Below are 25,750 nucleotides of genomic sequence, written 5' to 3'. Positions count from 1 at the left end.
TAAAACACGGTAAGAGAGTCTTTAAAGTAACGGTCTTTATTGTATAAAACAAACTTATCATTTTCAACACAGTTACATATGTGTCATATCTAACAAACTTTTTTCTCAGGTAATAATATAACATGTTGATATTTTACGATGTACAAATAATCGATGAGAACGAGTTATTTCACACTATGAGATGTGAGACGTTTGCAGTGTATGCAGCGGGCGATAATCTGATATCGTCTGAACGTGGTATAGGTCGTTGACGGATGTCACTGTCCCCTGGCCATGCCCGACCAGGACTTCGCGGAGATACGTTCGATCTAGCTACCGTATCGACTGCTAAACTTACGGTCGTAGGATCGTTAAGGCCGTTACTTTGAATCCTTCGCTGAGCGGCTATCGAAGCTCGTAGAGTCTTTCGTTTCTGCATTTTAAAAATCGAAAGAATAGAAATTAGACAAATATACTAGGGGTATTGAAAAAAAGCTGCATTCGTTTTATTGTTTTGGCTAATTCTACTGAATTTGTATCGTAATACAGCAGTATTTCGTTAAGTAGTCATCGCTATTTTTATCCTTATTCTCTCTTAGAATTAAATTGTTAGTAGAATGAGCTTTTGGCGTTACGTTATGTAAAAAGAACAAATGTGTCATATAACTGTTAATAGAGAAGAAAAATACTAGGAATTTTCTGGAATTATACTTCCCTCGATAATTGAGCAGATAAAGTTTCATGACCAGTTAGCGAAGCACTACTGTATGAATTGTATTTGAGATTAACTATAATGATTAGAATGCGGACTTTTATGCGTGTAAGAGAAATTTAAAGGTGCGAAAATGCACACGATGCATTTGAAGATAACACAAGTCCAAGATAGAATACTTTTTCTAATATTTGATAAGAAATACAAATTTCGGCTTAGGTTCCCCTTCTTTAATTGTGCTCATAAGAATATGGATTTGCATAAATATTCGCAGTCTAATGATGATATTTTGCATATACATATATATATATAGCTTAACCTTTCTGCAACGGGACTGTAAGAACTAGAGCTCCACTTTTCTTATACACACTTTTGTAAGAAAGAGTCAAAATAAAATATAAAAGGAGAAAAGTATAAAATGCTAACTGTATAAATATTTGATGCATCATAAAAGCAGCAATTATAATGTCAAATACGACGAAGTACTTCTCGTTGCGTATTTTACACTATTTTTTTCTAAAATGCAAAATTGAATTTTACTGCCTTAACATTAAGTTAGCCTGTTTATATCTAAAGCTTGCAAAGCGTATGAATCGTTGTGCTTTAATCTAGAATGTTTGTGTTCGTTTGACAATCATGTTCTTTTAGGTGTCGTTACTGAAGTCTGTTAGAATTCCTGCGTTGCTCCCCTATTTTGTCCTGGCTGCTTGCGATTTACTGACAAACATAAAATTCTGAGGAATGGAGAACAAAAGACATCGAACGAAAGAAGTTCGATTCCAAATCCAAAATTTATAATCAAGCTTATCCTTTACCTCGATCGCACCTCTCCATTTATCAGCCGCATGTCTCGCCAGTTCCATCTTTTTCTGCTTGCGAATCTGATGTTTTTTGTACGCTACTTCAATGATGATAAGTCCAATACCACCTATGATTCCAACACCGACCACTATGAATACTCCAGCCATATTTTTTAAGCCTAAAGTATTTGGAGCTTTCTCAAGTTGCTCGCATTGTTGTACGTTACTTCGAAGAATCCAATGGTTGTCAAGGCTTTCCATAAAGCCACCTAATAGTGTAATAAATATTTAGTAACAATTATTGGCAACTTGATGTTTATTTTTATATTACGGGACGTTAATTTATCCAATAATTCTAATTCTATTCTTTTAATGATTCTTATTAATTTTGAATATATGGTTATATATGATATATGATAATTATTTCATTATTAGTTTTTAATTATTTCAGATAATGATTTTTATTGAATTTACTTTCGTGGAAATCCAAGATAGCAAGAGTAACAGCGTCTGCCCATAAGGAACCTTTTTGCAAACCAATCCCATAACCGGAACGGCCAAATAACTCTCCAGCAGTTACCAATTCGCAGTCCTGAGCAGCTTCGAATTCTAATCGAGAACTATCCCAGATAAAAGCCATGAGTTTCCTACAAATACAATAATATCCTTAAAATCGTCAATTCTTGAACTTTAAATTTTTATGATAATCCAAATTTTATTCTTTATTTATTTTTTTTACCCAATTTTTATATCTCTGATAGCTTCTTCAGCAGTGTCGTAATTGTTCGCTTCCATTGTACGATACATATTGGATAATTCTACTTGTCGACGGAAGTACATGTCCACAGCTGAGCCCTTAACCGTGGCGCACGTAAGGTTCTCCATGGTGTTTCTAAGCTGCAAGTATATTCATGATGTTGCACAGGTAGTGTAACGTCTTCGTTACTTTGACTAAAATCAATATGTGCGCTGTAGCAAAGGTAACAATAGATGTAATCGATATATTACATATACGTTTGTATACGTATGTAGAGTGATCCAAAAGTAATACAATGAAAAATTAAAGATGTAAATCATTGTTACTACAACAGATTGTAAAATGTTTTTAGTATTTTTATATTCAATATCTTTGATATGCATATAATATGATATATATTTATGTAATATAAATTGCTGTAATAACAATTTGCTGTAAATTTTAAGGTGATACTTAAGATATAAAAAACAATATTATTTTTATAATTTATTAATTTCATTCTTACTCGAGCATCGTTGATGCCAGTTAATTTAGTTTTCGGCCGTTCCAACACGAGGAAAGCAGCCAAGTTGGCAGTGTAAGAAGCAACGATAATCATTGCAAATCCTGCCCACACCATACCCAACACTCGAGCAGAAAAACTCCGTGGAGTACCTACAAAAATAATTATGTTTATCCATAATATTTATAAAATTCAGGTAAAATCCTCATTTATAGAGATGAAACTATTTTTACGCGGCGGCATTTTCATCCACGAGTAATCAATTTAATTACACTTCAATTGACAAAAGAATGTTATAAGGCTTACTATAAATATTTTAAAGTTCAATGTTAATAATGATTGATGTCAATGTATTTTTGTAAATAATAATTTGTATAGAATTTAATTTTTTTATACGTCTGAATGAAGTGTCTTTTTATTGTTTCATGGGGAAATAATATAATTAAAATCAAACCTTCCCCGATTCCACTGTTGAGAAGTACTCCCCAGGCGAACCAAACGGCGCTGGACAGATTCAGGGCGTCCTCTTCGGTACCGTCAGTGTTTGCTAGCTTGAACCTCCCGAAAGGTGAGAACCGGTCGAGGAGGTACAAAACTAGAGCCACTACGTGTACCGACACCATCACCAGTATCCATAGAGTGTTGCTGAATGGTTGCAGAAACGACACAAGGGTTGATGATCTTGATGGCTAAACCAAAAATTCTTTTTATAATTTTATATTTTTTTAATTAATAGTCTCAATTACTATTAACTAATTATTAACTATGAACTATGATTTATTTTAAATATTCTTTAATTATTATGATATAATTATAGTTTTAAATTAATCTTTAACCATTTTAAAATATATAACTACTTAGTTATTAATAAATATTACTAGATTATCAGTTATTGTACCTTTTTTTCAAGAATAGTGATGCCTTGATACTTGAACGGCTTGCTGAACTCGATAAATTCGGCGCGTTCCGGATTAATCGTCAAAGGAGCGACGATCATATCTGCTCTTTCATTTACCAATTCTCCAATAAGTCCTGTCCATTCTTTTTTTCCTCCAACTGAAACAAGGAATTTGTAAATTAAATACTAGTATCTGTTTCATAGTCACGTATGTTCACATCGAAACGAGGCCTTACATCTACAACTGTTCTACCATGCTTCTACTTGTCGCACCTGAATTGTACTTGATCACATAGCTGCCAAATTGTCCATCGGGAGACAGAGCCAAACTATAGGTGAAATTAATGGTCTTTGATAATTCTTTCAACAAATCCATGCAGTATCCCTTGCAACAATATGTTTTCGTAGCTGTAAATGTTTGAAGATCTATTGTATATAATGTATAAGATATGCTATATCTTGTGATATTTAGTAAATTCTTACTTTCATGTTCTGTGACGTTAAAATGAGGGCATGGAATCTCTTCTGGAAGACATGGTTCACCGGATGCGATCTCGCGAACATAAACAAATGGCTTTTCTTCGATAGTAAGTACTTTCAAGTGCGTAGGAATCATAAAACCTTCGGGTTTAGTTTGCAGTCGGCCAGGCCACGTTATGTTGGACTCGTTGACACTTAATGTCATTTTGGTACCATTCTACGGATAATACGAATGCCAATATTAGAGAAGTAAAAAGATATCTTCAAACAATTAATTTTTTATGGAAAATATTCAATATTATACTAATATTTAAATTTTGATATAATATCAGATTAAGTAAAATATTAAATTTACTGTAAGATACTATATATAAAGATATTATATATAAAAAAGATATTATATTTAAAGAGTATATTCAAGTTATTTTAATAAGATAACTATCTATACTTTTTCAATTAATTATTTAAGGAAAACTTTTGAAGAAGGTAAATAGATTTAAGCTAAAGAGTTTTAACATCTACTTTGTTGTAAATATTTGAGGATTCTTCTGCATTTTTAATATGTAATTCTATTTATTTTTTAATCTCACTTACAGTTGGATAAAAATACTGCCCAACGGAGACCCTTTTACCATTCTCCTGGATATTAATGATGTCATATTCAGCATAAATGCGATCCCCATTATCATCGAACGCTACTTTGCCAGTCTTACCATCTGATAGTACCTCTTTGAGGATGAATCTAAAACAGAGTGGAACTCATAACAGCAAGATACCATTTGATTTATATCAATAAAAACATAATAGAAGTAAACAGTACTCGAAAAGGCTTTTGCCGGTTTCCCATATCGAGCCAGAATCTCCGCAATCCTTTGGCGCCTCCGTGATTACTTTCGACTTGTTCATTTCTCGTAAGGCGGATACAAGCACTATCCTGAAATGTATATTCTGTTAGATTGTAAAATTATGATCTATCATACATCAGAAAAATTGGAAAATTTAAAATAGTAAAATTTAAGGTATAAATTCTTCTTGATCGAACAATATCCAAATGGTAGATGTATCAATAGTCCGAGACTACTATTTTCATCAAAACCACTTATTACTCCGTGGAATGTTCATTAACTACTAGTTATATTTATCTGAAATGGATAATAGGTTGTTTCACAGAGAGAGAGAGAGAAAGAGAGAGAGAGAGAGAGAGAGAGAGAGAGAGAGAAAGAGAGAAAGAAAAAGAGGGAAAGAGAGAGAGAGAGAGAGAGAGGGACAGGGCAACGTTACTCGTACACACATATCCTAAACGTTCAAAGCACATTCAGCGTTTCGCTGAACGATACGGAATATCCATTGGACAGATTGGAAGGTGTGCTAAGAGAGTATGTGATCCAGTGATCTGAAATCAGTTGTACATTGCTGTGAAATCAGGATGCGTGTTTCCTGTGCGTTGCATGCAATTTTACAATTCTACATCAGAAAAAGTTTGAATGAAGAAATGTGAGAAAGACATTTGTTTTTGTTTCTTTCTGTTTTGTTGCGAAGTATCGTAAAGATGTCCATTCAATCACTCTAATTGTAAGTCTTCTCATGCGTAGGTATCGTGTGTCCTTTTCTCATTTTTTTTTTTTTTTTTTTTTTTTTTTTTAGGCCTTTTCAGTAGTAAGACACGAAACTACGGACGCAACATACATGCGTGGATGTCTATACGTGATTAGAAAGGAACTGACAGGCTATCGTCGATGTGAGACTTCTCTTTCTCCGCGTTAATTAATTTCAAGCCGAGAAGACCTTCCGGTGCGTTAGGCGCATCTAAGGCTTGCTCCGTCACGATCCAAACATATCCTGCACCAGTCATATTCAATGCTGCTGCGTCTTGAAAAATCACGCTTGCGTCTGTTTTTCTGTTGAAGAGTAAACAAAATTTCATTCGTTCATTTATTCATTATTGTTATTTAGTATTTATTTCTCTTAACAAATAGGATAAAAGTTTAACATCTTTGTTGATAGAGCTTTGTGCGAGCTTTATATCATTTATATAATAGTGATTTGTATATTACAATTATTTTAAATAATTTGAAAAGTTTATTGCTATACAGATTGATGTAAAACATATTTTAACAGAAGTAATTGGTACTTACGAAGTGTACAAGAGACAAACTCTAGCTTGTGCATTTTTCATCTCCATTAACTGTTCCGTGAAGCTATCTAAACCAGGTTCAAATTCGATCACAGACTCTACCTGTTTTAAATCCATTACAATTCAATTAGAAACTAACAAACTAATTTCGTTATTGTCATAAAATTATGTTATATGTAATTATACAACGTTGTTTTCATAGAATTATTTCTAATAGGTCTTTCAAACAAGATTAGAAAACTTCATTAGATATACCTGAACTTTAATTTCAACATCATCTTCCAAATTCTGGGAAGTCGTCTGAAATCTTCCAAGCAATGCTCGACCATCTGTATCTGAACTATGGATGAAGATCACTTTCTTATAGCTAAAGTGTTGCAATAATTCAACCCATACGTCTGCTTGATGCGAATATGGTGGTACTGTCCTTAGGAAGGAGACGTGAATGTTCTGAAAGAATACTATACTTCAGATAAATCTTGCTATTTTATGTTATTACACAATATTTTCTAGAACTCGCACCACACGTATGCTATACAGATATTTAACGTAACATGTAATACGGATAATGTGACAATGACGTAGTAAGTATTACAGACAATCTTATTTGTACAAATCCTTTGACGAACTACAATTTAACGTGTTCACTGTTGATCGTATTTTCATAACCCGTGCCGCGCCCCAATAAATGTAAAAAGATTCTATTTCTATAATACGAAATTATAAGCACATATATGTCTCGTGCGAATTATTATATTTAACGAATATTATATAATAATATTGAATATTAAACATATTGTACAAATTACAATACTCGATACTCGCCAAATATAATAATTCATACGCTAGCACAATGATATAGTATTGAATATTATGTTGTACGAATTATTATTTTTTTCAAAATTTCGTTACATTTAATTTTTTTTCTATATGCCAGTCGATGTCATACAAATATTATATTTTATAAGAGTACCCGACGAAATCGAATTTGCAATATACGCAGTGAATGTGTTAAATGTGCTGTATGATATTTGTTATAATAAATTAGAAATTAAATGTTAATTAACATCGTAGATAATTTATATTTGTAGTTAGTTATTTTTAATAACTAGAACAATTAATATTACATTTTATAAAAGAAAATGTATGTAAATTTTTCACTGTTTTAGAATATCTCAATAATTCTAATCAATTTTCATGTGTAGAGTAGAGATCTTCGTTATATTTGCTAATGGACTCACTTTGTCAGAGAATGCGGAATCTCTTGAAGATATACCTATAACGGGTATATGATAAAAGCCACTTGTATAAGAAACAGCAGCTGGTGACAGATCCCCTGTAAGGGGATGAGAAACTACCACCGCGTACACTTGTTCCGCTATCAAAGAGTTACACACGCTCAAAGCCGTCTTAATTGGATTGGAGTCCATTTCAATTACCGTGTGCTTATAAGTCACTCCCTTATTGACATATTGCGAGTTGAAGTTCAAAGTCTAGAAACCGGGACAAATATGGAATTAATTATGACTCAATACTTCCTTGGAAAGTACGACGAATAAACATCTACACGTATCCTTTGACTAACTATTCGATGTTTTATTAAATAGAACAGTTAAATTTCAATTTATTGTATATTCGAATTGAACTTCTTTGCATTATAGAGATGGAATTGAATTTAAAAATTAAGATAACTTAATTAAACTAAACTAGAATTTAATAAATTCTTAAAATGAAGCGAATTAAGTTTCAGACATAACTACTTTAAATAAGAAGTTAACTAATAAGAAGGTCTTATACAAAAAGATTAAATTATAGGAAGGTTTTCATTGAATATTACTTACGTTTAGCGTTCGTTTGAAATACTCTTTGCTGTCATTATTGGAGAAAACGCCGCCGATCATAAAGAAGGTGGGATTGTTGAATTGGCTCGCGACGAGTCCATTGTGCACTTCATCGTTCAAAACAATTAAGGAAATGAACAATGCGACACCCTCGTATTTCATTATTAGAAAGTTCGATCTAGGAAAAAAAAAATGAATTTCAAAATGGATTTCATCGAAGAACTAAAATATAAATAGGGGTAATATACAATAAAGAATTATACATACATACATAATGAACCATAAAAATTGTGGCAGTTTTTAATAATTATAATCATAATAGGAAATCTACAATTAATTATATTAACATGTCACAATAAATTTAACGTTATAACGTAAATAATTTGCAAGAACATAAATTTCAACTACATGTTATTCTTCTGAAGCAGTTTATCTCCAAAGACATTTTCTCAAAAATGAAATCTGAACGTACCGGATCAGTCTACAGTCGTTGATCGTTCACGTAATATTCAAGGATGTACGGATTGGCTGGTGATTCATTTAAACCCCGTTCACGCCCTTATCTGACAATGAGTGCACCATGAACAGACCCAGTGTTAACGTCGAGCGCGAAGGTGGATCTGAAAGACAGAAGTCGGAGATTCATTGATCCGTTTGGATGCTGCGCACAGACTTCGTCCCCACTATTGCAATATTAGGATGTTTTCCTATTTTCCAGGCAACCTTACAATTTCTTTCTGACCGTTGCAATAATCTACACTTCCCTGCTCGTTTCAAACTCCTTATTTCTTCCTTATTCTCAGGATTATTTAGATCTCGACCAAACGTGCATTTAATCTCCCAATACAACTAAAGTACAGTAGAATTTCACTTATCAAAATGAAATTTTAGTTAGTGAGACTAACTCAACTTCTGCTGATTGAATTCATTTATCTAAGTTGACCTGAGTTCTATTTTCGTAAACGAGAAATGATAAATAGTGGGAAAAATCGATCAATTCTTATCATACAGTGGTGTGCAAAAGTTTCTGGGCAGATAGTATTTCTTTTTATATATCCTAAATATTTTTAATATTTTAAAGAATATTTTAAAGAACAGCCTAAAGATATTTTAAATAATTTTTAACTAATATTGCGTAACTATACAACAGTTTATTGTCTTTCTTACTTGGCATGTTTCGTAACCAACGTTAGTTCATATTCTTTTAGCCAAATTGCTTATTATCAAAACAATTAAGAACATCCTATAAACATACAAAATATAAACAACTAAGAATAATTTAATTCTAATTCAAAGTTGTTTCTTCCATAGATTCATAGCATAACAAGAAGAAGAAGCATTGCCAGGAGAGTTTAAAAGAACTTCCCAATGTTCGTAACAACTCGTACTATCTCCCTGGAATCAGTGTCTCTCCACCGATTAATTCCGATGACCTCCATCGTTTCTAAAGATGTTGAAATAATTGAAGCTGCAAAACGGGAAGGGACACGCGATGCAGGCCGATCGAAGATCGTCCAGGCGTAGGGACTACAGGGTGGAAATGGTCATACAAGCTAGTGGAGGCCAAGGCGGATGGAAAAGTGGGTCGACCGGCAGGACAATAAACCGATAGGCCCCTGCATTGTTTCCAAGCCACGTGGTGGTGACTACACCGCGAGATGCCAGTGCGTCAGTTGTGGCTGCATATTGATCTCGTAAGTTTCCACTCGGTGGCGACCTCCTCTGCGTGCGCACCCTTTTCACTTCGGTTATTTACCAAGCACCCTTAGACAGAGTCAGGAGAACCTTGGAGAACGTGTAAATGGTGAGAAGGAAGTCAACGGTAGATAGGTAACAACAAAGTCAAATCGGGGTGGACCGATTTTGATAAGGTGCATGTCGAAAGACCAGGAAGATTACATTTGGAGAGTTTAAACAATAGAAAAAGAAGAATAGAGGAAAGTAGATAGAACAGAAGTTGACATCTAATAAGATAGATAGAGGAAGATATAGAAAACGACCCCAAGACATAGAGACAAGTACATAAATAGAAATATAGAGTGTTAGAAAAACGAAGATTCCGTTTTTTTATCAGAGATAAAAGAGAATCGGAAGAGGTGAAGCAGGTGAAAAGAAGACTGTTTGCCAGCAGAAGCAAACGAAGGAGAGGAAAAGCAACGTAACTCCAATGTATTACGGTCCCCCTCGCGTGAACGAATCCACGGAAATATGTCATTACCACGAGAATGGAGCCTGCAGGATTCGGTTGAGCGTGACGCTGTCGCCTGTGCGACAGCGTCGCAGGAGATGGTCGGCACCACTGTCATCGACGAGAATATGAATCAACAAAATCAACTGGGCTCCCTTTTGTCGATACATTCGGCGCCCGTCTTCGATTTGAGCACAGGTGTACCCTCGCCAAAAAGGCCAGCCTCGTTGGCCGTCCAGGCAACAGCAACTTCAACACCGATCGTGCCACCGCATCTTCAGAGTCCAGAGACTATCGAGGACGAGGATAACGATAATCTCCTGACCATATCGAGTCTCACGGCCAGGCCATTGATTGCCAAGTCTCATGAACTTCGATCGAGCATAACTTCTAGTACCAAGAAGAAAAAACCTAAGTGCGAAACGAAAAAATCGAGAAATATCAAGTATGTTCCATTAGATGGTGGTTATGGCTGGGTGATCGTTTGCGGAGCATTTTTCGTTCAGTTCTGGGTGACTGGACTGATGAAATCTTATGGGGTGCTGTACGTTGAGGTGATGGAAACGTTCAAGGATTCCACAGCTTCGGTCGCTTCTTGGATACCCGCTATCTTGTCTTGTCTTTGTCTCGCGCTTGGTAAGTATTTGCCAAGATGTTTTAGTGAAAAGTAGGTTTTTTAGAAGTCTAATCAATATTTTAATAAAATAATAATACTAAAAATGTGACACAACTCTAAACAAATTATTCAGGGAAAACGAGAAACTATTTGGAAACTTATAAAAAATTATTTACTAAACACATAATGTTAAAGTAAAGAATAAACACTAGAATGATAGATAGATAGATGATCAAATATTATTTTTGTAATTTTCCATTCTTAACTTTCTTGAGATCGTTCTTTGACGATTTTGATGCTCATCTAACACAGGATTGAATTATTTTGAGTTGTGACACTTTTGAAGTACATGTGCGACTATGACAATGTGAAGAGATTGTGCTATTATCCTAAATATTAATATGTGAATAATCCAAATACAGCTCCAGTGACGAGCATGCTGTGCCAGAAGTATAGTTGTCGGGCTGTCGTTTTCATCGGTGGATTGTTCTGTGCTTTAGGATTAACGATAAGTTACTTTGCAACAAAGTTGATACATCTCTTTTTTACATTTGGAGTTCTGACAGGTTCGTGGGTAATCGATTTTATCAAATTTCTTCGCCGTGCGTTCGTCTCAATATATGTATGTATATGTATATAATCAGGTTTCGTCATTGGGTTACGTAAGAAAATGCGGATAGCATGCTTGAAAGAAAGAAAGCAAGAATATGATACGAACGAACAACTGGACAATACAATTAATCCAATTATAAACATCTAAATATTTGTACAATGACAATATTTATTGTCATATCAATTAATATAACAATTTTAGGCATTGGCAGCGGTCTGTCGACAACACCAGGTATCATTCTCGTCTCACAATACTTCGACAAGCATCGAGCACTAGCAAATGGAATATGCGTATCTGGTACAGCAGCTGGCAGTTTCGTGTTTCCGCTTTTGATCAAGGTTCTCGTGGATAATTTTGGTTTCCACGGTACCATCCTTTTACTTGGTGGTTGTATGCTTCACGTGTGTGTCAGCGCAACCCTATACCGGCCACTGGAGAACAATTACGCGCCAGAAGACACAGAGATGCCGGAAAAGGCGGAAAAGGTCGAGAGCACAGCAAAGGAATTAGAGACGGCAAAACAACAGAAGTTAGATTTAATATTCGCCAATGATTCGACTACGAAACATAATCTGTTGAACGAATTATTTCATCAGAACGGTGTAGTGGCGGTCGAGCTGACAGACAGTGACGAGGAGAAAGACGTTGTGGGCGAGTGTCTACAGATGAAACCGATCTCGAAGATACGTAGCTCGAGTATATTGCACAGTGTCGAAGATCTATCGACCGATTCTACGTGCGTTTACAAGGCAAGGTCGTCGTTAAAGTCGCTGAAGTCGTCAGTCACGGCGGTATATCCAGTTCCTCAGAACGAGTCACAACTGCCAAAGGAAAAGAAGACAGTGATGCAAAGGATAGCGCAATACATCGATCTGTCTCTATTGAAAAATCCTCAATTCATGATGATGTGTTTGTCCGTTAGTCTTATGTCAACCGGAAGTCCGTATATGCTGTACTATCTTCCGGCATACGTACACGCTGCTGGTTATACGAAATCGGAAGCTGGATACCTGGTCGCTATTTCCGCTGCGCTTGATTTATGCGGAAGATTAGGACTTGGATGGCTTTCGGATTTGAAACTTTTTGATCGGCGGAAAGGATACATTGGAAGGTACGTTCGAGAAATTTTTATACTGCATCCACAAAATGCATTTGCATAGATCCTTATTTTCCAATAAAATATTTTTTTTTATCAGATTCTACGTTTCATTTTCATAGTATTGAATTTTTATAGTCATATGGAAGTATTACTAAATTATGTGAAATTTAATACGCTTGAACCTAATTTAATGTGCACATGCTATAGGAAATATAGGTGTGCAAATCATTTTTGTATATAATCCTTATTTTTGTATTATTGAACTTTACTATTTAATAAAAATTTTCTTCTTAAACAGTGTCGTGGGTGCTGGTGTAGCTGTACTGGCAATTCCAATGGCCCATTCTTTCTACGTGTTAGCATGTTCTGTAGGCATGTATGGACTATGCTTAGGCTGTTGGTTCCTCTTGGTTCCCGTCCTTCTCGCAGACCAATACGGAACTGATAAAATATCCTCTACTTATGGTCTTGTCAGGATGTTCCAGAGCGTTGGAGCTATTTCTATTCCGCCTTTAGCAGGTATGAAATTATTTGAATTTTAATACAGTACAGCGTTTAAAATAAATATTAATTGCAATTAATGAACTTAAAAGTATTCGATTCTGTGTAGTAGTCGCAGAGGTATTGTCTTGCTTAAATAAACAAATAATCAGTGTTATTTATGTTAATGTTTTCATGTTATATTGCAGGTTACCTGCGCGATGTAACAGGGAGTTACTCCGTATGTTTTCTATGCATGGGTACGTGCATGGTCATGGGAGGTCTACCTTTACTCCTGGTTTTTAACGAAGTATCGGAATCATCGAAGATGACTGTTAATAATGAGAACAGTAACTGTCAAGGAGAGGTGGTTGCAAAAGAATAAAAATATTTTGCGAATGTGATTGAATGTGTATTAGAAATCTAATAAATCACAACATTTGTCGCTACAATTATTCTACTATGATGTATTGCTTCGTTCAGTGTATTCGAAACGTTTACATAAAATACCTCGTTCGCGGCAGGTAAGGGTAATTTTTATAAGTTTTTATATAAATGCACATGTCTCATTTTGTTTTATTGGTAAACGACACTCTCATTTACACGTTTACGTTTAAAAATAAAAAGAAATAACATAGGACAAAAACGTTCTTATACATATTAGATTTATATACAATGTAAAGAACTACTTTTAAAAAACAGAATCTGGTTTCCAGTTGTAATTTGTCTTACATATTACACATAAACACTATGTACATTATTCATATTTACATGTTACATTATGATTATTTGTAGAAAATGAAGAATTGCGGCAGGTCCTACGATGAAAGAAACAATCTCTTAGTAGGAAATACATATTTTTCATACAAACAGATGTAATTAAACACAATGATCTTTAATAAAAATTGTATTCTTTTCACTTATGTAGTCTTAATTTGTCTACTTTCGAAGATAATGTATAAATTAATGCTCAAAAAACTTTATAAATCTCAAAATTACCATAAATTAATTTATGCTAATTAATGCTATTAATTCATGCATAACATTATGTAATACTATTTTAATTTTCCTTGATGCAATGAATAGATAGCATTTCAAATATAGTCCAGCATCTATATAAAATGATTACTTTCTACTAAAAATGGACACTAGTATTTCTTATAGTACAAAATATGATACAATAGAAAAAAATTATGTCGGTTTCCAGGCTACAACTCTCATTTTATTATTTAATTCTTGTAGTATCAAAGAGCATGTGAGCTGTTTCTCTGGTGATAGACCATTGATTCCTTCCATTTCATCATCATCATCTCCTATTCCATTACTACTTCCACTTTTCCCTTTACCTTTTACCTTTCGTTTCTTCTTCTTGTTTAGCTGTCTACAGTCTATGTCACTAGCAGCATCTGTTGCTTTTCTGATCTATAATGATTGAATTTTTTTACACAAATTATTCATTTCAAAATATATATTTATATATAGAATATTAAAGAATATCTTACTTTTGCACTCTTTTTTGATTGTTTATCGTATTCTAAAGCATCATAATAATTTGGTTTCTCACGCTTGATTCGATTGGTTCGTCTTGTTTTCATTACTCCATTATCAGGACTAGGAGGACTTTTTATTGAATTTCGTCTTGCATTAAAGAATGAATGCCCACATGGACAAGCTTTGCAAGCTACAGGTACCTTAATAAACAAATACATATAATTAATATAAAGTGATATAAATAAGTTATCAATTGTATACATATATAATTGAATAAATATATAAAATTTGTTTGCACTCAAAATTAAAATTTAATATTTTTTCTTATACACGTATAAAAAAATTAATTATTCAAAGCTTACATTAAAATATACAATGAAATAATTAATTATATAGTAGATAGTAGAAAAATTTATGACAAAATAATCTTATTTCCGTTTTACTGAAGTTTTTCCAGTTCATTTAAAAAGTCTTAGTGTAATAAATAAATAAAGCTACAAAAATATTCAAAATAAAATTAATATATATATGTGTATAACTGTTTGGTATAAATATAAAATAATTATTATAATATAAAATTACCTGCTGTTCACATTTTGGGCAGCCTTTACTGATTGTTTTAGTCTTGGCCATATTACGGAAAAATATTTAATAAGGATAAGGTTATTTACAATTAAAAAATATGACTAGATAACTATATCGTTAAACCATGTCGTTGAATATTGACATCATAGCACGAAAATAGCTTTTATATCGATGAGAATGCATTTTAAGAGAGTTCACTATAACGTTGAGTATTTTTTTTTTACATTTAACATAACGCTAATAAGTAATGACAGCCGTAATGTATAAAAGGAACACAATGTAAAATGATTCGTACTTCAATTGATAGATGGCAGTGAAAGTCAATTACGAGAATGGACCAATCGCAGAATTCATGCTATTTCACATTGTGAAAATGTATTTCCAATTTTCAGCTTAGTAAGTATTTAAGCTTTGTGATAACACGATACTTGTCATAGTCTTTCTACTCTTTCTCTTCATTACAATTTTGTTATTGTTTTCTCAGATGCAGATATTATTATACTTAATCATATTTTAATGAATGAATGTACGAAATATGAACATACTTAAATAAGTACACATCGAAAATTTCTATATGTAATATGTATGTTTTACATACGTAAATATACGATATGTAAATTATTTACGTATCTCTGATATTATCAATGTTCATAAAATTTATTTTTAATATTTATTTAACTTTCATGGTGGCTTACATTATTAATAATATAGGTAGTTAATTGTTAGTATCAGATCAAAGTTTATTGTCATTATGTATTTACATAAACTAATTGATATCTATTCTATATTAATAAAATAAACCTAAAAATCCTATCTTTTTAAATTGTATTCGATTATGGTATTCTTAATTGCTCCTTTTCTTGCTCGTTTAATATAAATGCGTTTTATCATTCTTGAAATAGTTGTTAAATTTTTCGAGTTCTAATCAAACACTCGTTGCCTTAAGACGTTGAACTTTAATGGTTAAGATTTATTGATAACTTTTTCATATCTCATGTGTTACGTATTTTTAAGATGATCGTGGTATTTTAATTTCATTGTAAAGCACTTCAATTTTTAAAGATCTGTTTTTACCAGGTATCTGAATTGGTTAGGTTGGGGTATGTACATTTTGTTCAATAACAAAGATATACATATTACTAATTAATATTTCTAGATTTTATCTTTTTTCGCTTCTAAATATTATTTTTTAAAATGAACGGTATACATTTTAATCAAATTAATTGCTTATTTTTCAATAATTTTAGTACACAAGTATTTTAAATAATTTTGGTAAAAATATCCTTTTCCTCTTAGTTTTATTACTTTATTATTTCCAGCCTGTTACTTTTTACTTTTTACCTTTGCAAACTTTCTACCAGTATTAAACAAAGAGTTATCGTTTTTACTTAGTGCAGTATTTTCTTATATAATTCTTTAGCCTTTCCGCGTTGATAAATAATCGGATAAAAGACAGATGTTCCTTAAAATAATTCTCTTATTTCATATATTAATACTACCCTGACTTTTTAAGGACTTTTTTACTTCATCGAGTGATATCAAAGTATGTACCCAAGTAAGGTGAATGTTCCATCTTACGCGTATTTATTCCACGCACAATTTTCTTCAAATTATTTTTTTTTAACCACTTATTAGATACATATATATATATGATTTTATAGCATAATAATTTCATAATTAAGTTTGTTAATTTTTTACATATTATTCATCCAATTATCTTGATTTTATGTCAGTGTTAATAAAGGATCTTATTCTAATTCTTTACTGAGTCTGCACGTTAACTACAAGAACAATAGTGTAACTTGTCGACGAACTGTGTAATTATCTTTCTCTGTTATCTATTCTCAGCTTTATCATATTACATACGTGAGATGATTTTTAAAAGAGTGCTTTACTCATTACTAAATGCAGTAGCTCACAAAAGTAATCGAACACTTATTTAATAGAAGATTTCTATAAGTGTTTAGGACGATTTAAGTAAACAACTGTACGTGTTACGTATTTTCTGCAACCAAATTTTTGTATATTACATAGTATATTCCGCATTTCTCAGTCTTTCCCATTCTATTGTATTAATTAATCCTTCATGGCCTACAACATCCTCGTCTTTTTTTACCAGTCGTAGGACAAGAAACAACAATGCGCGAAGCAATTGGAAAGTTACTTCAGTATTTACCTTCGATTTTTAAATTCTGCCCGAAATTTGACGCGATTCCTCGTGATGATGTACGACGAAAGTGACAAACTCTCTTCGGATTTCTTTGCCGATATTGGCTCTTTATTGAAGTAATATTATTCATTCGTTTTATGAAAGTTATTGAAGTTACTGACGATCTATCTTGGGCATTAAAGTCGACACTTGTATTATCGGATACGTCCGCATTCTCTCCACTATCTGATATGGAACAGCGCACGAGTTTATTGGATTCCGAATGTTGAAATTCTGCATCTTCGATTTCTTCATACTCATTAGTCATAATATTAGTCTGTTTATCCATTTCTTTATTTTTATTTATAACATTGCAAAAGCAATCTCCTGATGCTTCTTTTTTATATCCTTTCCCTTTTCTATCTACAAATAACTAATAACTATTTATAAATAACTGATCACCGTGAGCAAGGTCTTTTGGTGCTTTTTTTCATTTCGACTATTTTTCACCTGTTACGATATTGCCAAACGTCTGAGTACTTTCGCTCCTCTTCGTTTCTTTGTCGATTCTAGTTCTTTCGGTTTCTACTTTTAACATTTTATCATGGCAACCATTTTTCTTCGAGAATTCACAATCATTCTTTTTAGCCATATTATGTCCCCATTTAGCAGTCATCGATGGTGACGCCCAGTCAAGGTCACACTTAGAAACGTGCCTTTTGTTTCCAATGCACGTGTAACTATGCTTCTTAGAACCTGGAATAAAATTCCTTCGACTTTTTGTAACTGAATGTTTCGTAACGCAATCCCTGATCTTATTTTGTTCGTTCGAGGCTTTTTTACAGATACACGAGCGCGTGTTTCGACCAGACGTGTTTGCAGAGATTTGCTCAATTTTCAGATCAGGGCTATTACAGTAATAACACATCAGTTTTAGTTCTTGCTTAGGGAAGATCGCGTCCTTTGTTTCTGTGCAATGGTCTAGTCTGTTTTGTTCCCCAAATTGTTTCCTCACCTTCTGCATACAAGTGTACATCTTCTGCTTTGTCCATTCATTATTTTTCTCTCGCTTCATATATACTCGTTGTTTATGTTTCGCGTACCTTTTTGGGTCTGGTGTACAAAATTCTAACTTTTTTTTCGGAGAAATTAATTTCTCTGGTTTCCGTTTGCAATAAATATTTTCGCACTCTTCACACAATACGCTATTCGACAAGCTCACATCTTTCAATGGACTCGTACAATTACGAAAACAATGTATACTTGAAAGGATATAACTATGTAGTATACAATTGCAACAGGCAATATTATTAGGATACATTTGGGTATTTACCTCTGTGTGTTTTCTGGGAAAAGATTCTTGTACTTCACCGATTTTATCTTTTAGTATTATACTAGTTTGTGCAATTCCATCGGCTGCATTTTTAGAAGTAGTTTGGCCTTCCTTTTTAGTAATTATTCCATTTTCTAAATCATTCTTTGATGCAAATTGCTTTTTATCGTTCAATTGATCCTTTTTGTGATGTGTATATTTAGAATGAGTATGCTTGTTAAGATTTTTATTAGAAATAATTTCTTGAGACTTAGGACGAGTTTTTTCTATAACAATCTCAGTACGTTGGTCACGTTTCACTTTTTCTGTAGGTTTCCTGCGATTCGATAATTCCGAGTTTTTCTTAAAGGATAACTGACTAGTGTATCTGTTTTCTTTTTTCCGGACTCCCTGCAAATTGTCATTGAATGTTCTCTCAATTAGCGAATAATTTGATTCTTGGTGTCCTTCTTGAGGAGGATCTTTTTTATCATCAATATGAACTTTATTAAATTGACACGGGACACCGCGTTCTATTTCTGCCTCGTCGTCTCCATCGTACACGCACGCAAATCGTGTAGAACAAATATTTTTGGTGCGAGAAAATCGCAGTCGAGGATATTTACTGGACTGGCTTCGGTGAAGAGTTCTAGTTTTCCATGGATCAGGAATTCCTTGTATAAAAGGTAAACGTGTATCGTTCCATAGCCTGTCAGTGATGAAATATCTGGTACAGAAAGGTATTAAATTTTTCTGTAATACGTACGCCTCCGTACAAAATCCCTTACAAAATCCCTTAGCAATTAAATACTCTTTCCAAGTATCAGGAATACCTCGACGCACATTGGAATAATTTTCTTGTCGTTGATAAGACGAAAACGTGATAAATGGTTGTGTGCTCATTAATCTTGGAGAAGAAAATGGTCCTCGTACTACTTCATGGACATCGATATACTTTTTTTTTTTTAATCGTTTTGGTGATGTCCATTTTTGGGTCCATCCAGTGTAGACGTTAATACTGCAATCTGGATGCATCAAAACGATTCAATTCTTCCATAGGATCATTTGAAAACAATTGTGAATGCGTTACGATAAGATAGTTTTATTATTTTATGCTATAAAGGCAATTATGTTATCATTTTTTGTAAATATTCTATCCTTTCAACTTATTTAAAATATATACGACATACTTAAAGTATTAATATTATTTAGATTTTGTAATTTCTTATTTGATATGTCATTCTTGAAATTGTAAGTTAGATAGATATTGAAATATATATGTAGATATCGGATTTAATATTAACTTCACATGTAAATAAATCGCAGCAATTCTTATAATACTTAAAATTGGTAAATTAATTGGCGATTAAAAATATTATCATATACAAAAACATAGGAGAAAGGCATGATAGATCATATTTTTGGTTTTTTGTATGACAACGACTTTAAAATCCAATATCTTATAAACCAATCACATGCTTGTTGAATTTCTTTAAAAAATATTTACATTAAAAATATTGATTTCTTAAAAGTATTGATTATCATATTCTAAATATTAGAGATATACCATTAATTGTTTGCGGAAAAGCTCGTAGATTTGTCTTTTGATGCTAAAAGGTTTATATATATCTTTGAGCTGAATCGATTGATCCTCTTCTTAAGTTTGTTATATTAAAGTATATCTTCTTAATCATGAAATAACATCAAAAGCAGAAAATCAACAACATTTTCTGTGATCTTCATAGATATAATCAATTATGACGCAAATTATTATTTTTAAAGTATGAGACTAATTAAATGAATATGATTTGCTGGTACAACGAAATAGTAATAGGGAATCCTTTCTTGTTCTTATATATTTCCAGGCTGAAGCAGAGTTACCAACACTTCAGGCATACTCATGCGCGGCTTGAAATCGATTGTTTCAATAAAGAGTTGCGTAAAGTGTAAGCACAACAATGAGTTTCTTCTGTTGAACACGATGTCTCTACTACGATCGTTGCCTTCGGGGCTCAATAAAGCCTCGAAATTAACATTTCGAAGCGTTCCATCTGTATCTTATCATCCAAATGTGGGTATTTATTGGTTTAACTTGCGGTATTGATCTTGGACAGTTTTGACAGACGTATTGCATTACATTTTGCAATCAATATTGTATCTATTATTAAGATATATAGACAGAAAGTTTGACCTTCATGTATAACATTGATGCAGTTATATCTTAAAAATACATTTTTACAAACCTAACAATTTACATATTATATCGATTTTATAGTATTCTGCAGCATTTAGGTTATCTTCATACTTTATTGGCAAAATGACAATCATCTCTTCCAAAATTAATTAATATATTCGTTTGTTAATATAATAAGTATAATTAATAATTTACCAATTATTTTACAACATAAGAAACAAATGAAACATTAATTACGATAAAGCTTTATATCATATTACCGTCATATATATAATACATGTATATAGTAAACTATATATAATTAGTAAACTATATACATGTATTATATAACATATTTATATTAATTTTTATTTATTGTATACATATTATAATCATATTATAATCATATTTTATATTTTATATTTTGATTATGTTGCAGGTGATAGATCATTATGAAAATCCAAGAAACGTAGGTTCTTTGGATAAAAATGACCCCAAGGTTGGTACAGGTGTTGTGGGAGCACCAGCCTGTGGAGATGTAATGAAACTTCAGATTAAGGTTGACGAACAAGGAAAGATCATTGATGCTAAGTTTAAAACTTTTGGCTGTGGTTCTGCTATTGCTTCCAGTTCCTTAGCTACAGAATGGGTCAAAGGAAAAACTGTAAGTATTATTGTGTTTCCAAAAACTATTCGTTTAAAACAAAGGTAATTAATTGATTTCTATCATAGGTCGATGAAGCACTGGCCCTCAAAAATACTGACATTGCTAAAGAATTATGTTTACCACCGGTCAAGCTCCATTGTTCAAGTAAGTGGTATTTATTAATAAATTTAATATTTAAATATTAGAGTACGAGTAGAAAAATTGTGAAGACTGTCGTAAAGAAATAAATATCCAATAGTTTTGTAAAGTAAGACAAACTTAAAGTATCCATTTAGATGGAAGATTTAACAACTAGTTATCTCTACTCTGGAAGTATTCAGTATAATTAATATTGAGAAAAATAATTACATTATTTAACATTATTCTTTTATATATTGTAGTGCTTGCAGAAGATGCAATTAAGGCTGCTTTGTCAGATTACAGTATAAAACAAAAGCAAAAATTGAAAATCAATGAGAATAGTGATAAGACAAGTGAAGCACTATAATGTGGACTATATCCAGATGTAGTATTCAGTATGTTCAGCTTTGCTCTGTTCTACTAATTGTGACATTTACATAAATTAAAATGTTATAAATTAAAATCATATGTAGAAGCACTTATAGATGTATGCTATCTTTACTTCTTTCAGAAAAGAAAATAAATATATTTAATTAAACATTTTTTATTAGAACATTTATTTATATATCAATACTATCATTAATTTATCATTACCTCTGATTTCGTTAAATAATTTCATGAAGTACCAATTACATCAAGTTTCGTATTATTACTTTGAAATGATCTTCCATTATTCTTACTCTTCAATTGTAGAAGTTAAGAAATGATACATCCAATGGGAAACTTTCTTACAATGCTGTTGCTGTTTATTAGAACAATATGCGAACAAATAAAGCAGCATGTCGTTGTGATAAACATTTTTGTTGACACGAATGCACGTCGTTAATGAAGTATTTCAGTGGCAATTTAAGCTGTTGACAGAAACATGCCTATTTGTACTTGTTTTTACAAGAACCCATTACGCCATCAGCGATGTAATAACGTAATCAAGCGAACAGGAGAAGGAGAGAGAACAAGGGACAGATACATTTTATCGATAAATATTATTTCTTCAATGATCACAATATAGCCCATTGTAACAGCTTCAATCTTAGATTCAACTTCTGCTGTGGATATTTGATAGAATAAAAATACGCACTTGATGATAAAAAAGTCCTGATACAAAAGCTATATTTCACGGCATATCACTCAAGTAGAATCATATCTTTCTAGTGCATAAACTCATTTATTAAAATTTCCAGTATCTCGTGATTCATACACCTTGTTGTATGTATCCTCTAATATTCTTATACACTATACTATAGAAATATGTATGTATTTCCGCTCGTAAATATTGTACGTGATCAGTGCAGAATGAGAAGTATTGTTGCACGAAGGCATTTTAATTTCCTCATAGTCGCGATACACAATCAAATATTTACTCACATTCTTATATCTTTGTTCACATAGTGGAATTATATAGACTCACGGGCGAGCAATTTCCAAGAATAAGAGTTCGATTCGAAACGATTAAAATGAATTTGAGAAATTAAGTCTCGGATCGGTGACTTGTATGCATCCCTCTTATAATAACTGCCATCACAACACCAATTGATGCTTAATAAGAACGAATATAGACTGAGTCATGTGTAGTTACTGCTGCCAATTGTGCGTTTCAAGTTAATTCACGAAGGAGAACAATTAGCTCGTTAATTCGTAATTTACATTGTCTATGGCTTTTCTTTCATAGCTGCATACGATCCTAACATCTTGAGATCGAGATATTATCTTCCTATTTTATTCGATAATAGTTAGATGCGTGCCTAATATGTGTTTCCCCGCTATTTTTCGAACCGATAAATCAAACTACCTCATTGAGAAAGATCGATAACAAAGATCGCTTATGAATACTTATTTAGACGTACTACAAAATGCGTAATTATATAATATAATTATATAATGAGAAGCATCGTGTATGTATTTTTGAATATTGGAAATTGTTCGAACGGGCTTATCAGAATTTTGTAGATTTAGTACAAATCTGTTATGCGTATGATGGATATATGTACCAACATATATTGTCAGATATACGCTCTATATAATGTGTGATAAAAATGAAGTGCCTGGCTTTATGTACTTGAAAAAAGTAGAGCATTCAGTTTGATTAAAAAAAAAGAGTACACGTAAGTGAGATAATTTATTCAAAATAATTATTCTTATAAAATAATAATTAATTTAATTATATATATATATATATATATATATATATATATATATATATATACCTTATATATAAACTATATACATGTATCATTTTTAAAAAACAGGAATAGATTAATTAATAGCAAACAGATAACATATTATCAGTATACTAGCATGTTTCACATAAATCATGAATGTATAAATTTAAGATTAACATAAAATTTTTCGGTATTTTTCTACTTGTAATATCTTCGTTTGCCATAGCATAATAGATGCTCAACGAGGAAATTAAGTTGGTCTCGCTATCACAAATATTTCGTTCTAATTCTTTGAATAGTCATCATCAAATGTACGCACAATGGTTTCTCTGACAAACACACGATGCCAGCAGTTTGTGATATGACTGAAACGATAGAATCTTGTTTTTCTACGTAACTAAGTAATGTCACTATGTGAAAACTGTTTACGTAGACTTGCTGAAAGTATTATTTATTCCATGCATTTTTAAATGTTATAGATAAACTATAATTTAGATTATTTAAGTTTACCTGCAATTATATATGTAATATTCGCAGATTTATTGGTAATCAATTTTATTTTTAAAATTCAAATATTATCGCTAACATGATAAAAAATACATTTATCGATACTAGAACTACCAAAGTGGTTAAAATAACAAATTCCTAATTTTTCATAGAAATTTTGCGGTCTTACTACAGTGAATTTTGCAAGATTTTCTGTAATTATTTGTAAAATATATGAACGAACAGTTACTTTTATTCTGTATTTCTTTCATTTTAATTTTTTTGGTAAAAATTATTTATATATTATAATCTTATATACAAAAATTATATACTGTACCATATATTATATATTATAATTATTATATAATATATATTATTCTTTATATACATGCTTATTATAATATATAGTGTAGTATATATATTGAAGTATAATATATACTTCATAGAATAGTCGGTAATTCCAGTGTTAATGCCACATTACAAATTGCAAGGTATCCATTGTGTGAGGCGGAAAATCTCATGGAGTAGTTCATTGCAAACACACAGAAGGGATCATCGAGTAATGGTTTTTGAAGAGGTGGGTAAACTCAACGATGAGCCGCTTCAAAATTTACCTTCTCTGTGATAAGCTGAAAGCCGAGGTCGTAAACAGTTTTTCATTCGGTATTCAGTATCGGGCACGAGGCTTATCGATGCTCGTGAAGCTTGTTTTTCCTACCTCGATTTCTCTATTCTCAAAGTGGGACGCGGCCGCGGGCGAGGAACATTAAATTCATGCTGCGTTCGCATCACAGAGGACAAAAATCCTACATTTGGTTCCTGTGACTCATAGAGTGAGTTCCTTCGCTATTGTGTATACCATGCTAAATTTTCCATTCCTTTATTCCTTAGTATACACGTCCTCTTTCTTACTGTACAGACCTGACCTGCAGAAGGTATAACAGAGCAAGATAACTCCATAAGAGAAAGGAGACGACAGAAAGAAAAGATGTAATACCTAACTGCCTTGCTAACTGATCATTGGTTGGGACTGAATCTGGCCAGTTAATATGATCTATATGTATATGATGAATTAAAAATGATTATGGTGTAAATTAAGGTTTGGAAAATTTAAATTCAGTCGCGTCTTTTAAGTTTTTAATATGTCATATTTTATTATGAAACTGAAAAATATTTATTAAAATAAAAGCTTTTACAATTATAAGATGTCATGTATTGGTTTTACGGGAACAGTTGTGTGTATGTTGCACATATTTTGAGTCAACGTTTCGTAGATGCTGCCAAAACCTGGGTCAATACAAAATACAACATATATACCATTATATAATTTTTGGCAGTAGTTTCATTAACAAACGTTCTGTTAATAAAAAGTTAATTCTCTGCCATAATAACGACATTGTTTATAATCAGATTGTAAGATGATAAAGACACAATACTGTTTTACGAGAACTAACAGTGATTTATAATCACATCACTATGATTCTGGACCCTCAATATCAGGGATGAGTA

At 32.3% G+C, this 25,750-nt stretch overlaps 5 protein-coding genes and 1 long non-coding RNA gene across 13 annotated transcripts; 2 read left to right on the top strand and 4 right to left on the bottom strand.

The window, feature by feature from the left end:
* Positions 1-20: 20 nt before the first annotated feature.
* Positions 21-8,739, bottom strand: LOC126865087 (glutamate [NMDA] receptor subunit 1). Of its 5 annotated transcripts, XR_007689436.1 has the most exons (18): positions 8,576-8,738; positions 8,104-8,281; positions 7,504-7,755; positions 6,518-6,712; positions 6,264-6,364; positions 5,853-6,026; positions 4,949-5,062; positions 4,723-4,870; positions 4,132-4,345; positions 3,922-4,074; positions 3,649-3,806; positions 3,205-3,439; positions 2,754-2,902; positions 2,231-2,388; positions 1,966-2,138; positions 1,507-1,760; positions 1,350-1,408; positions 337-412 (listed from the first exon to the last, which is right to left on the bottom strand). XR_007689436.1 is itself a non-coding variant. In XM_050617203.1 (17 exons), the coding sequence occupies exons 2-17, from the start codon at positions 8,263-8,265 to the stop codon at positions 170-172; spliced, it is 2,883 nt and encodes a 960-aa protein (XP_050473160.1). In that variant the 5' UTR covers positions 8,266-8,281; positions 8,576-8,738; the 3' UTR covers positions 21-169. The 5 variants fall into 5 exon arrangements, 4 of the variants coding, with proteins under 4 accessions (XP_050473160.1, XP_050473161.1, XP_050473163.1 ...); XM_050617203.1 differs by lacking the exon at positions 1,350-1,408 and having other exon boundaries at positions 21-412; XM_050617204.1 differs by lacking the exon at positions 1,350-1,408 and having other exon boundaries at positions 21-412; positions 3,922-4,056.
* An 83-nt stretch (positions 8,740-8,822) lies between these two features.
* LOC126865094 (monocarboxylate transporter 12) lies at positions 8,823-14,018 on the top strand. Of its 3 annotated transcripts, XR_007689437.1 has the most exons (7): positions 8,823-8,957; positions 9,415-10,927; positions 11,330-11,473; positions 11,722-12,631; positions 12,918-13,138; positions 13,309-13,623; positions 13,895-14,018. XR_007689437.1 is itself a non-coding variant. In XM_050617218.1 (6 exons), exons 2-6 carry the CDS (start codon positions 10,312-10,314, stop codon positions 13,482-13,484), a joined length of 2,067 nt encoding a protein of 688 aa, XP_050473175.1. In that variant the 5' UTR covers positions 8,823-8,957; positions 9,415-10,311; the 3' UTR covers positions 13,485-14,018. The 3 variants fall into 3 exon arrangements, 2 of the variants coding, with proteins under 2 accessions (XP_050473175.1, XP_050473176.1); XM_050617218.1 differs by having other exon boundaries at positions 13,309-14,018; XM_050617219.1 differs by having other exon boundaries at positions 8,886-9,116; positions 13,309-14,018.
* LOC126865123 (UPF0547 protein C16orf87-like) lies at positions 13,656-15,459 on the bottom strand. Of its 2 annotated transcripts, XR_007689443.1 has the most exons (4): positions 15,173-15,459; positions 14,602-14,790; positions 14,229-14,521; positions 13,656-13,917 (listed from the first exon to the last, which is right to left on the bottom strand). XR_007689443.1 is itself a non-coding variant. In XM_050617274.1 (3 exons), exons 1-3 carry the CDS (start codon positions 15,221-15,223, stop codon positions 14,291-14,293), a joined length of 471 nt encoding a protein of 156 aa, XP_050473231.1. In that variant the 5' UTR covers positions 15,224-15,459; the 3' UTR covers positions 13,656-14,290. The 2 variants fall into 2 exon arrangements, 1 of the variants encoding a protein (XP_050473231.1); XM_050617274.1 differs by having other exon boundaries at positions 13,656-14,521.
* An 822-nt stretch (positions 15,460-16,281) lies between these two features.
* Positions 16,282-19,322, bottom strand: LOC126865104 (uncharacterized). The gene is made up of 2 exons (XM_050617248.1): positions 17,835-19,322; positions 16,282-17,747 (listed from the first exon to the last, which is right to left on the bottom strand). Exons 1-2 carry the CDS (start codon positions 18,643-18,645, stop codon positions 17,341-17,343), a joined length of 1,218 nt encoding a protein of 405 aa, XP_050473205.1. The 5' UTR covers positions 18,646-19,322; the 3' UTR covers positions 16,282-17,340.
* Positions 19,323-20,509: 1,187 nt separating this feature from the next.
* Positions 20,510-22,134, top strand: LOC126865118 (iron-sulfur cluster assembly scaffold protein IscU). Its single transcript, XM_050617270.1, has 4 exons — positions 20,510-20,707; positions 21,249-21,473; positions 21,542-21,620; positions 21,857-22,134. The coding sequence occupies exons 1-4, from the start codon at positions 20,537-20,539 to the stop codon at positions 21,961-21,963; spliced, it is 582 nt and encodes a 193-aa protein (XP_050473227.1). The 5' UTR covers positions 20,510-20,536; the 3' UTR covers positions 21,964-22,134.
* Positions 22,012-23,765, bottom strand: LOC126865127 (uncharacterized). Its single transcript, XR_007689449.1, has 2 exons — positions 22,962-23,765; positions 22,012-22,447 (listed from the first exon to the last, which is right to left on the bottom strand). It is a non-coding gene; the product is annotated as an uncharacterized LOC126865127 (long non-coding RNA).
* Positions 23,766-25,750: the final 1,985 nt, after the last annotated feature.

Source organism: Bombus huntii, chromosome 4, assembly GCF_024542735.1.
Source record: "Bombus huntii isolate Logan2020A chromosome 4, iyBomHunt1.1, whole genome shotgun sequence".
NCBI lineage: Eukaryota > Metazoa > Arthropoda > Insecta > Hymenoptera > Apidae > Bombus > Bombus huntii.
Note: the sequence above shows the minus strand (reverse complement) of the source record. Positions and strands in the feature narration are given on the sequence as shown.

Bases quoted from the DNA above. Each gene is read 5' to 3' on its own strand.
- LOC126865087 (XM_050617203.1), bottom strand. From the start codon at position 8,265: ATGAAATACGAGGGTGTCGCATTGTTCATTTCCTTAATTGTTTTGAAC. The intron at 5,063-5,852 runs GTCAGTTCCTTT...TATACATTTCAG, and splicing joins TCTCACATCGACGATAGCCT to GATAGTGCTTGTATCCGCCT. The intron at 413-1,506 runs GTAAAGGATAAG...TTTAAAATGCAG, and splicing joins AATGGAGAGGTGCGATCGAG to AAACGAAAGACTCTACGAGC.
- LOC126865094 (XM_050617218.1), top strand. From the start codon at position 10,312: ATGTCATTACCACGAGAATGGAGCCTGCAGGATTCGGTTGAGCGTGAC. The intron at 10,928-11,329 runs GTAAGTATTTGC...ATCCAAATACAG, and splicing joins TTGTCTTTGTCTCGCGCTTG to CTCCAGTGACGAGCATGCTG. The intron at 11,474-11,721 runs GTTCGTGGGTAA...TAACAATTTTAG, and splicing joins TACATTTGGAGTTCTGACAG to GCATTGGCAGCGGTCTGTCG.
- LOC126865123 (XM_050617274.1), bottom strand. From the start codon at position 15,223: ATGGCCAAGACTAAAACAATCAGTAAAGGCTGCCCAAAATGTGAACAG. The intron at 14,791-15,172 runs GTAATTTTATAT...TTGTTTATTAAG, and splicing joins GCCCAAAATGTGAACAGCAG to GTACCTGTAGCTTGCAAAGC. The intron at 14,522-14,601 runs GTAAGATATTCT...CAATCATTATAG, and splicing joins AATCAAAAAAGAGTGCAAAA to ATCAGAAAAGCAACAGATGC.
- LOC126865104 (XM_050617248.1), bottom strand. From the start codon at position 18,645: ATGTATCCTAATAATATTGCCTGTTGCAATTGTATACTACATAGTTAT. The intron at 17,748-17,834 runs GTGAAAAATAGT...AGTTATTTGTAG, and splicing joins GTTTGGCAATATCGTAACAG to ATAGAAAAGGGAAAGGATAT.
- LOC126865118 (XM_050617270.1), top strand. From the start codon at position 20,537: ATGCGCGGCTTGAAATCGATTGTTTCAATAAAGAGTTGCGTAAAGTGT. The intron at 21,474-21,541 runs GTAAGTATTATT...TTTCTATCATAG, and splicing joins AATGGGTCAAAGGAAAAACT to GTCGATGAAGCACTGGCCCT. The intron at 21,621-21,856 runs GTAAGTGGTATT...TATATATTGTAG, and splicing joins GGTCAAGCTCCATTGTTCAA to TGCTTGCAGAAGATGCAATT.